The 12,537-nt window shown below is 34.8% G+C and overlaps 1 protein-coding gene across 4 annotated transcripts in view; it reads right to left on the bottom strand.

The window, feature by feature from the left end:
• LOC126825738 (signal peptide peptidase-like 3) overlaps positions 1 to 12,537 on the bottom strand; it is a 60,207-nt gene that overhangs the window by 8,633 nt on the left and 39,037 nt on the right. For all 4 annotated transcript variants that reach the window (XM_050555516.2, XM_050555518.2, XM_050555514.2 and 1 more), the window contains exons 4-9: positions 9,373 to 9,482; positions 7,626 to 7,745; positions 4,624 to 4,702; positions 3,727 to 3,839; positions 1,440 to 1,546; positions 829 to 900 (exon numbers count right to left, since the gene is read on the bottom strand). In XM_050555516.2, the coding sequence (XP_050411473.1) occupies positions 829 to 900; positions 1,440 to 1,546; positions 3,727 to 3,839; positions 4,624 to 4,702; positions 7,626 to 7,745; positions 9,373 to 9,482 (601 nt within the window). The remainder of the gene's footprint in view (positions 1 to 828; positions 901 to 1,439; positions 1,547 to 3,726; positions 3,840 to 4,623; positions 4,703 to 7,625; positions 7,746 to 9,372; positions 9,483 to 12,537) is intronic.

The raw sequence follows: 12,537 nt of genomic DNA, 5'->3' as shown, positions 1-12,537 counted from the left end.
TCATATTTTGTGTAAAAAGATAACCTGACCCTTTACCTCTTCTTGGACAGCTGATGCCCCAATTTTAGTTTTCTAAGACATGCCCATTAATTATCTTAATTAACAAAAATAATGGTCTTGGGAGACATATACCTCAAGAAAACTATTTTATCAATTTAATTTTGGGAAACTTTGCATACACCACTGCATAGTTGACATGGGCAACAGCTGTCCTTTAACTTTGATATTCATATTTACAACTGGTGCATTGTCATCATGTCTGGTTAAACATTTTTCCAGTATTGTCTGTAGTAAGTATTTAATTGATTGAGAGTGAATGAGGATATATTATCTCTTACTCTAGCATAAATACCTCATGATCACAGTGGCTCAGATTTCTGAATGACGTGCCCAGGAATGTTTATCTGATAGGCAATCGATCATTAAGTAATCATTCAAAGGCAATCAAATCACATAATCAATTGATGTTTTAATGTTATGGAAAATCCCTATTGTAGTCTTCATTTGGAATGACTCAAAATAAATAAAATGATGTCATTGTGTAAAGAACTTCAATGAAGGAATATTATTACCAACTAAAACACTCATTAATTCATTACACAATGATGTTTTGATAATGAGAATTAACTGAAAAGAGTCATGTATTCCGATTATATGTAAATATTAGATATAAAACCAATAAAATATAACAGCCTAAAGATAAGTTGCCAGGTAACAATACAGGTCCACAGCAAGTATGTCATCGGCCGAAATTCAATAGGTTTTTCTGCTTCAATTATTTAAATATTACACATAAATTTCATACAGATCTGAAGTTAAAGAACTTACTGGGTTTTCAGCTGGTCTGGTTGCTACTTTAACCATTACATTGGCACTAAATATATAAGAAGAGAAAAATACCTGGAAGAGAACAATAAATGGATAATTAGTTGAATGCCAAACCTTATCAATACACTTGCAGTGATCTGCTAATTATAAACAGTGCAACTTTATCAACAGAATGATGAACTTTGTTGTTTTAGAATACACTGTTCTAAACTGAATGAAAACAAGATATGTTTTCTCTGTGAATATGGAAGACTGCACATAAAACTTCTACCTTTAATGAATACAAATGGATGTGTCAACATAACAGAATTATTGAATAAATAGTAGGCCTACACCAGGAAAATATATTGACAAGAATAAGAACAGGGGGGTTGCTTAACTGTCAGTCTGGAAAGTTCCGAATTGACCGAATTGCAATTGATTGTTATGGAATTAAGTTCATGGAATTGTGACAAAATCAGCGATGGTAATTGGTCAAGGGCATGCTTTGTTGCCCAATATTGTCGTTGAGAAAATTCAATTCCAGAATGTTTAATCAAGTATCCCCATAGTGACTGACTCGGTAATGCAAGAGCAAACCACAAACCAATTTATTAAAATAATTAACTTACCCAAAAGACATCATATACAAGAAGTCCTACTAATAAAAGGGTTGAAACTTTGAGACTAGGTAATCGAACTAAAGCAATAAATGCTACACATAAACCCATGCCAAGTGCTGAAAATACAATTACAAAGGGTGAAAGAATTAATACAAATGTTCTTAAATTATTTTAGATCCAAGCACAGTAAAAAATCTTTAATTAAGATAGGTTGCCAGACAACGAAACATACGCCCACAGCAGCTAAGTTGTCCGAGCAGTCAACAAGAGTTGTCGCATATTTTTTCTATTGTTGGTAATGAAACATTTAAAATACACTAAAATCTGATTAAGAGTAACAACTCATTAAGTAATTATTAGAGAATCATTAGAATTTGTTTCGCTTTTAGTTCTGCCCCATGATAATGTTTAGTATACGAAACATTCAATATCACGGATTTAGCTGTTCATTGAAATTTAGCTGTATATCAATCTAAAGTCAATCAGATGATAACTTTGGTCCCTAGAGCAGCCACAAGATAACTCTGGTAGTAATTATCGGAAATCATTGAAAATCACCTGAAATTTAAGTCAATCGGATATTAACTTTAGCCTCTAGAGTGTCCACAAGTTTTTAAAAAAAGTGGTCAAGAGCCATAACTCTGACAGTAATTATCGGATAATGTTGAAAATCAATAGACTTCTTCATCTCATGACCTTAAACACTGTGTATAAATTTAAAGTCAATCGAATATTAATTTTAGCCTCTAGAGCGTCCACAAGACTTTAAAAGTGATCAAGGGCCATAAACTGGCAGTAATTATCAGAAATCGGATATTAACTTTAGGTGGACGCCGGCCGGCCGGACAGGGGCGACGACAATATTTGACCACATTTCAATGTGGGTATATAAAAATGCAGTAAATACGCAAAATAAAATAAAAGTAGGCCTACATATATACAAAGTTTAAAAGTGTTAAACAAACATTATGCAAGAGCTAAATCTGTCTATTGCAGGTCTTTCTTTAGACCTAAAATGTTATCTAAATTATTAATTAGAAATTAATTAACCTATCCACACCATAATCAACTCTAGATGGCATCGCTAGCTTGCGATCTTTAGTGGATTATGAGCCGATTTACAGCATAACTTTAGTTCACGATTTAACGATTAAATGGATAATCAGACTATTCGTAATGATGATCGAGGCTAGGCGGAAATTTCAATCGCTTAGATCTTGGTTCGTAGTGGATCAATTTGAATGAAATTTTAAGCAAATTGCCTTTACATTATCTAGTTTTTAACTATTATAGTGAGAACTAACAACTCGTTATCTTATCTCCCATAATGTATCTTTAATTATAATATTTATAAACAGCAAAATACATGGTCTACTGTGTAGTACTTGCATATTCTTTAAAGTGCACATAAGATGGCCGACAATACTTTTCCGTTACGTATAGCCAATGGTTACTATATCCACTTTACGGCAAGTTCACACAAATCTGATTAAAATTAATTCAGCTATTAACGTTTAAGTATCCGACACTACAAAACGCTTTTCAATTTTTCAATTGCGACCTTAATCCGGTTGATTGGATGGTGCCGTACGATGGCTACAGGAAAACGAGATACAGTTGGCTACTTTGATAACGGCTCGTCATTTACAAATTGTGTTTTAATCATGTTTGACTTTTATGATACATTTCACATGACCACATTTTTTTTATTTCTGTACTCTTTTACTCAGGGAAATTAGAACCACAATACTCTTCTGACGGAAGAGAACCTTCTGTATATTATTTTCATCATCAATTGCTTGAAAACATTGAGAGAACCATCAACGAAACGTCACTTTAATTAAAACAGTAATTGTGTTCCATATTATGGTTTTGTGTTTATTACATATGTCAATTGCTAAATGCCGCTCAAAGAAGAAAGAATTATTCTTTAGTCAATTCTTTTTTTAATTAGGGGATTAAGGAATCAGTCAGGCATTAATGAATACACACGCCGGCTGGATATAGGTAATTAAGGAATAAAAATTCTGACGTCACTGGCAACTGAGGGGATTAAGAGTGTTTTCAATAATTGGCAAAGTTGTTTTTACAGGAGGTCTCTTTTTCTGAATTAATATTATCAGATTGGTGTGAACTTGCCGTAAAGTGGATATAGTTACCATTGGCTATACGTACCGAAAAGTATTGTCTGCCACCTTGTGTGCACTTTAATAGCTAATATATTATATATTACACATAATTTGGTGTGGGAAGAATCGGAAATTGTAAATTATATTTTAAAAGTATAATATATTACCGTCCATGAGCAGCCAGTGTCCAGTTAAGATCCAAACACAGACAATAAAAAATGATAAACAAAAAGAGAGAATTTCTGCAGCTGTAAATCTTCCACAAATACCAAAAGAAATCCTGAAAAAATGAGAGATTAACATGAATCGAATGAAATGAGCTTGATGTCTGGTAAATACAATACTACGGTCATTTTGAGACAAACAAGCCAAATTTTGTTTCTATTGCTATGTGTGCGATTTGACGTAGGAGAATTATGCACAGACAGCATCTTTTCCACCTTTTTCCCAAATTCCAACAGTGAAGGTTTTTTTTATGTGGATGCCGATGTCTACACAGATGAAACATGGATTTTGTATCTTCCTAAACAACCAGGTACACTTTCCTTGTCATCCGTAAAGGAATCACTCCGGACATTTACAAGATGTAATTAAAGGACAATATTGGTGCCAAACACGTTCCAAATATTATTCTATCACAGAGATCATTGCTACGATAGATGGGTAATCAATGCTTCAACAATCGGAAGTGACGAACGCAAAAGGAAAACACAAGTTATCCCTCTATATAACTGACTGAAGTGACGAGTGATAACAGATACATGGGCAAATTTCTGCTCACTAATAATTCCTTCAAAGACCAAAAGTTGTTATATGAGACAGTAAGAGTATATCTGACAATTCAAAATAGTATTTGAATGTCATTAGATAAGAGAACACGAGAAAAATAGAAACAGTCCGTACATTCACGTGTGTTTATTCATTCTATTTTCAGACTTTTTCTATTTTTCTTTCATGTTCTCTTATCTAGTGACAGTCAATTTTTTTTATGAATTGTCAGATATCATTTGACAATCTCACACAAGAAATTTCATTCAAGCATACAGTCAGATATTTGTACTTACTTTTGACCACTAGCACATGGCTGTATCATGTATTGGCACATGGGTAGTAATAAAAAAGCAAATGCAACAGTTGCTAAAACTGAAATAAATTAATAAGTCATATTTACAGTATCCAATATATTAGTCTGATTGGGTTTGTTACATAATTCTCATTCGTCAGCTTTTCGATTAGAAATCTTGGAGTAAGCTTTATTTTGAAGGTTTTGATGTTTTATGATAAAAAAACCAATGTTGACATTTTTTCTGAGTAGGTCTTTATAGTATGAGAGGCCATTATTTGAGGGTAGCCATTTTGCGATAATATTCCAACTTATTTTTTTTATTTTTACCTTTTTTATAATGTTATCGACATATCAACTGTGATTTGGCAATGTATAAATATTGGCAGGGGCGTTTTCTAAACATATTACAGAAACGGTTTCTGAATCCAATTCTGCTATGTATAAGCTTGTAGCATGTTCCTGGAAGTCATTGCCGTATTTTACCCATTAGGTATATTATCCAATGATGAACATTCCTCATCCGAGTTGACCACTGAGGTAGTATCGATTTTCCAGGAAAAAAAGTGAATTTACTTGGTCGATCAGTCTCATTTTAAGACTTAGTGGCGCCATCAAAACTTTCAGTTTATATTTTCTGTCGGTTATAGATACAAAATTAATGATGGTTAAAAATGTGAGACTTACAACATTTGAAAAGGTAATTAATAAATTAAAAAGTAAAACAGAAATGTATGATATTAAATATAAAGAGGTAAACAAAGAAATATAAACAAGCACTGCAAATGAAATAGTAATACTTGCTATAAAAAAAACTTCGTGGCATAGATTATATTATCAACTGACATAAAGCTGCATATGGAAGGAGTCGTCCAAAGGAACGCTGTTGCAAACAAACTACATCACCAATTAAACGCCGACGTGACCCTTCATCTATGACATCACTGCCATCAGCCCTGAAAGAACTGCTGGCAGTGATGTAAAGTAGCCGGCCACTGGTTGTGTAAGTGGTGACATACTTTATGTTTCCAACGCAACATCATTCCACATGCTCGTTCCACATTCAGCTTGGAACTCAGATGATAACATAATCTATATCTATGTCACGAGGGCTTCTTAGCAAGTATTTCATTTACAGCCACATCCCCATCAGTTTTAACCACGCTGCCGCCAGGCTGGAACAAAACTCCCAGCCACATGCTTGCTATGCTGTTACAACCTTTTTGTATATATAGGGAACGTACTGAGCCTCGTCCATCAGTTCCAGTCTAGCATTCTAAGATGAAACATCAAGAAACTAAAAAAATGTTCTTGACTGCTTGGCATTTGGTTGTTCTCTGCTTTGAAAGTGAATGAGGACAAAGTGAGCATGGCGCTTTCACTATAGGCACGTCGAAAAGGCAGCTTATGTTTGGTAGGCAGGTCACGGGAGTGTGGTGAGAACGTACCCTAGTCTGACTAATAACTGTGAGAGCATGGTGGGAACGCGGTGCGCGTAGCCAGATCTTGGCCATGAGCGTATTAAGATCTTTAGTGCGCTGGGCGTAAAAAGCACTTGGTGTGGTCGTGGCAGGAGCATGATGGGCGCGTGTCAATGAGACGCAAGTCCCATGCTGCTGTTACGCTCTATTCATGCCAGGGGACCAAGTGAATAGTCTTTTCTTTCCCAGGAAAATCGATATCAGCTCAGATCAGTAATTTTCATTGTTGGATAATATACCAAATGGGTCTGACACGGTACCGGCTTTCAGGAATGTGCTACAAGCTAATAGCCTACGTAGCAGAATTAGACACAGAAACGTGTAAATAACAACGACAAGTAAATATATGATAACGTTCTGCCGACTTGAAAATATGCTAAATTGATCACTGATCATTTTACACAGTTGTATATGGCAGAAATCAAATCTGCGCAAACCGAAAACATATATATTGACACCGAAGACAACTACTAAAACAAAATCAGCAAATCATTTGATTTTTCCAGCATAAGCGGGAGCAATATTGGCAATATGCTAAATATGTGAACATGTGATCATTTTACATAGTTGTAAATGTCAGAAATGAAATCTGCGCCCCCGTAAACATATATATTGATACCAAACACTACTACTTAATCAAAATCTGGACATGTCCCAATTCCCGCCAAAAATGGCTGCCATCTTGCAAATATGCTAAGTATGTGACCATGAGATCAATTTACAAGGTTGTAAATGTCAGAAATGAAATCTGCAACCCCGAAAACATATATATTGACACCAAACACTACTCTTAAGCAAAATCTTCACATCGTCCCATTTTTCCACTAAAAATGGCCGCCATCTTGGAAATATCTTCATGAAGTGATGGGAAAAAATTTGAAATATAGTCATGACCCCTGTGAATACTAATACAGTGCCAAATCACAGTTGATATGTCAATAACATTATAAATAGGGTAAAAATAAAAAAAAATAAGTTGGAATATTATTGAAAATGTCTACCCTCAGAAAATGGTCTCCCATACCATGAAAACCTACTCAGAAAAAATGTAAACATTGTTGTTTTTGTCATTAAACATCAAAACCTTCAAAATAAAGCTTGTTCCACGATTTCTACCCGAAAAGCCGACAGATTTACATTAAGGATCAGACTATATTGAAAAAGAAACAAAATATTTTCACAGAATTGTTTGTTTTTCTTCATAGATTTATTCAATTTACATTCCCCCCCCCCATCAAAAAAAAACAACCACTCTACAGATGTCTAGAGGTGGGAACTCTAGTCCCATGACTCGGGACTTGACAAATTGTGACACAAAAGAGCTAAGGGCTTCGTTCACGGTAAAGGGACATAACTCTAACTTGCCTTATTCACCATGATTTCCTTACTCATTTGATAAACTGGCGACCTGAACGGGAGTTGAGACTCCAGTCGAACTCGATGTGCTGTGACTTGTTCCCACCTATGCAGATGTCATGGTGATAGTGATATTTAACAATATATTAATCATATAATCACTTACTTGCTGTAAAGATTGCAAACACCATTTGTAAGGAATCAAAGAAGAAAAACATTATGAGTAGGGATGCGGAGGCTCCTAAAGGTAAAAACATCGCTTGACAACTATCAATTGTCTGGACTTCTGTAGTAATAATGAAAAATACATAAAACACGGTAAAAAAAACAATGATGTAATATTTATGTGACACCACTTTGAGAAAATCTGATGAGGAAATAATTGAATAAGTGACCAATAATAGAAGTAAATGAGTGTTAGATTTATTGGCTGTTAACAATGTTTCTACATGTACCTAAGATCATAAGATCTGTCAATGAGTCTAAGTGACAATGAGTAGGGTCACCTTGAAAACCTTGTGGGTTTTCTCCAGTTAACCACACTGCTAAAGACCCCTATGAGCAACCAAATTACTGAAATATAATTGTTCTATTCAATAGGCCCAGAATGGCCTGGCTTGAGTAGTCATTATAAATCAAATTTTTTTCTCTTTGACATATAAATTGTAGTAAAACAAGCCAACAGAGGTTTTTTTTTTCCCCTGCTGATATCCCAAAATAAATAGATGACACACACTAATTAGTTTTTGAAAAGAATCGAGCAATCAAACAGATTATCTAATCTAAGCAGAAAATGTACAAGATCGAACTCAGTCAAGGTTTTGAAGTAGGCCTACCTGTTAGTGAAACTATATCAAAGTTATCTTGTTCCAAAGCATCGACTATTGAAATTGCTTAGCTCTACTTAGCTTTAACGAAAATGTTAATCATTGAACTCAGTCAAGACATTCACCTAATGAACATCTATATGTACCCCAAGTTTAAACATTCTATCGCAATTAAAAGTTATGTTCCAATCAAATTGCTTATCACTACTTAGCTTAAGCAGAAAATTCTCATCATCGAACTTAGTAAAGGTGTTCATAAAATGAATCTATACTCTGAATTTCATCACTCTCACCTGATTAGAACCAAAGTTATTGTTTTCCATAGTCTCAACCAATAAAATTGCTTATCTCTGCTTAGTGGAAAATGCGCATGATCGACCACTGTCAAGGCATTCACCTAATAGACACCTACATCAAATTTAATCATTCTACCTTAATTTGGAGGAGAGTTACTGTGTTCCAATGTCTCGACCAATCAGATTAAAGTATCTACTAAGCATAAGCAGAAAATGCTTAGCATCGAACCTAGTCAAGGTACTTATGTAATGAAACTATGCATGAAGTTTCACCACTCTCATCTGATCAGAAGCGAAGTCAACATGTTCTAAAGTCTCAACCACAACCAATCAAATTGCTTACAATTACAGTTCTGCTTAAACCGAGCCAAAAATGCTCATATCGAACTTAGTCAAGGTATTGATATAATTAGAACCAAAATTATCATGTCCCAAAGCATCAACCAATCCAATTGCTTATCTCTGCTTACCATAGCTCATTGTCAAACTCCATCAAAGCATTTACCTAATAAACACTTAGACCAAGTTTGAACATTCTAGCTCAGTTAGGAGAGTTATTGTATCCCAAAACATTTGACGGACGGACGAACAGTCTGAGGCACAGATTTTAATAGTCTCCTGTTTTCTTCAAAAGGCGATGGACAACAAATATCAATCAGATTTATGTTAAATTGGTGTAGGTGTATAATATTATCATACTGGCTTCAAGTATATGGCTATTTTATGTGCTCTTTAATTAAGGAATTTAGAAATACAATGCAGGTGAAATTATAAATACAATGTAGCTTACGATTTTCAGTGTTAACTTCATTATTACCAGTAGTAGGTATATATCCTGGAGGTTTCTCTTTTTCACATTTCTCTTTTTCTAACTTTTTTTCTCTGTCAAGATTTAAAGATCTGAAAATAATTTTTTTTACTTTAAATCCTCTCGGTTTGGCCCCGTCTTCATAAGCTCAGTCGGAGCAGAACAGTAGGATGTTAAACCACATTCAATTTCATTTTATTTGTAAGTGTGGCCTAACATGTAGCTGGAACCAAACACAATCTACAAAAATATTAGTTACATTTTCTCTTGAAAAAGCGTCTAAAGTAAAGCACACAAAAAATATCTATCAAGTACATGTACCATTGTTTTGTGTAAATGATATTTATCTAAATTTAGAATATAGTCAACTTCGAAACCTCACCACAGGGCATTTCAACAAATCCGCAGTTGTTTCAGTTTATTTTTTTAAAAAACTAGCAGATGCAAGGCAGGATACGCCCACATTTTGCAAGAGATGGGTAGAGAACAAGCTAAACAAAAAGCGATTTTTCGTACAATCAGGGGCCATAATTCAGGAAGTTATGATCTGATATGCGCAAATATCGAAAGGAACCAAATTGGAAGAAAATTGTCACCTCTAGAGGATCCACCTTTCACGAAATTTGAACTCAACCATCCTTAGCGTGTAAAGGTGATATATTCAGACGTTGTTTTAAATCGGATAATAATTGTGACCTCTAGAGGAACCTCAAGCTAAAATTTTTCGCACATTCAAGGGCCATAATTTAGGAAGTTACAATCCGATATGCGCAAATATCGAAAGGAACCAAGATCTTTGGGTTATAAACTTATATTTCAAGTTTCATCAAAATCAGAAGAAAATTGTGACCTCTAGAGGGTCCACAACATTCATATACCTTATTTTTATGCTATTTGAGTGCGAGAGAATTCAACCATCCTTAAGGTGTAACGGTGATATATTCAAACGGTTTTTGATATCGGATAAAAATTATAACCTCTATAGGGTCCACAAGCTAAAAACACAATTTTCCGTACAATCAGGGGCCGTAATTCAGGAAGTTACGGTCCGATATGTGCGAATATCGAAAGGAACCGAGATCTTTGGGTTATAAACTTACATTTCATGTTCCATCAAAATCAGAAGAAAAATTGTGACCTCTAGAGAGTCCACAACCTTGATATTTTTACGCTATTTGAGTATGAGGGGCGGCCATTTTGTCTGTCAGATTTGGTCTTATTTTTACGAAATTCCTTAGGGTGTAACTGTGATATATTCAAACATTTTTTTAAATCGCATAAAAGTTATGACCGCTATAGGGTCCACAAGCTAAAACATGATTTTTCGTACAGTCAGGGGCCATAATTCAGGAAGTTACAGTCCGATATGCGCTAATATTGAAAGGAATCCAAGAACTTTGGGTTATTAACTTACATTTTGAGTTTCATCAAAATCAGAAGAAAATTGTGACCTCTAGAGGGTCCATAACCTTGATATAACATATTTGTACGCTATTTGAGAATGAGGGACGGACATTTTGTCTGTCAGTTTTGGGCCGATTTTCACGAAATTCAAACTCAACCATCCTTAGGGTGTAACGGTGATATACTAAAACGTTTTTTTAAATCGGATAAAAATTATTACCTCTATAGGGTCCACAAGCTAAAAACGCAATTTTTCGTACGATCAGGGGCCATAATTCAGGTAGTTATGATCCGATATGCACGAATATCGAAATGAACCAAGATCTTTGGGTTATAAACTTACATTTCAAGTTTCAACAAAATCGGATACAAATTGTGACCTCTATAGGGTCCACAAGCTAAAAATGTGATTTTTCGTACAAACAGGGACCATAATCCATGAAGTTTGGATCCGATACATGGCAATATCGAAAGCAACCAAGATCTTTTGAAGATAAACCTATATTTCAAGTTTCGTCAAAATCGTATAAGACAGGGGCGACGACAATATGTTATACCCATACTTTTTCTCGACTCTTTGATGAAAATGGGAGGGTATACACAGATACACGGCCACTTTTCACGGCCACATTTGAAAAGTGGCCGTGTATCAGTTGAAAAGGGACAAAAATAACAAAATCATGATTTACATATTTATTTGAATATCTACAACCCGTTTTGAACATGTTATGGTAAAAGAGTCATCGTTTTCAACTGCCTCAGCACTTTTCGAATGTGCGTCACTCTCAGTCATATTCTTACATTTTGTCTCACATTTCTTTACATTTTGATATCTAGTCACACTTTCACATTTTGTCGCACTTTCACATTTTGTCGCGGCTTATGCTCATCCGCAGCACATAATCCAAATATTTAACTATTATAAATTAATCTCTTGGCATTTTCAACACTAAAACCTTTCACATTTTGTCGCGGTTCATGCTCATCCGCAGCATGTAATCCAAATATATTACTAGTATAAATTAATCCATTGGAATTTTCTACACTACAAACTTGAGAACTCTACAATTCCAACTCGTCTTCATTTAATGGCTGTTCTTGTTTTTTTCTGTCAGTGGATGTCAATATCTCGCGAAGTTAATGAATTGATCTGTGCGGAAATTAGCAAATGTACCTTGCTTATCAAACAAGTTAAAATCCAATCTTTTGTGCTGATCTCGAAGTGTCACCATATTCCTATCCAATTGGTATTTTTCCTCGTGTTTGGCAGGATTCGACTCATCTGCATGGCTTTAATTTCTTGTTCTGTGATTGTGAAGGATCGGGCTTCTAAATCTTTGCGATCATTGAAATATCTTGCAGAACTGATATTCTCGGTCTTAGAAATATATATCTGTGACATAATAAAGTAGGATTATTCGACGAATTCCTGCATTCATTTCTGCAATCCACTACAATCGACGCAGCCAGGATGTTGGCAAAACAACAAGAAATGGCTATTGTACAAAATGATTGGATGACGTTTGCTTTTCTCAACCAATCAATATCCCTGTTATGAAAATTTTCCCTGACCTGATTTAAACCGTAAAATGCCCGTGCGGTGTACTGACATCATTTACCTGAGTAGAAATAAGCGTTTGCGATGAGATAATTGGGGGGCTCTAAATGGGAAACTTTGATAAATTTGTGAAATGAAAAATGCTTTTGAAATTGGGAAAATAGAAAAAATCTCTATTTCTCGAA

This window comes from Patella vulgata, chromosome 6 (assembly GCF_932274485.2).
Source record: "Patella vulgata chromosome 6, xgPatVulg1.2, whole genome shotgun sequence".
Classification (NCBI taxonomy): domain Eukaryota; kingdom Metazoa; phylum Mollusca; class Gastropoda; family Patellidae; genus Patella; species Patella vulgata.
This window is presented reverse-complemented; position numbering and strand designations above follow the sequence as displayed.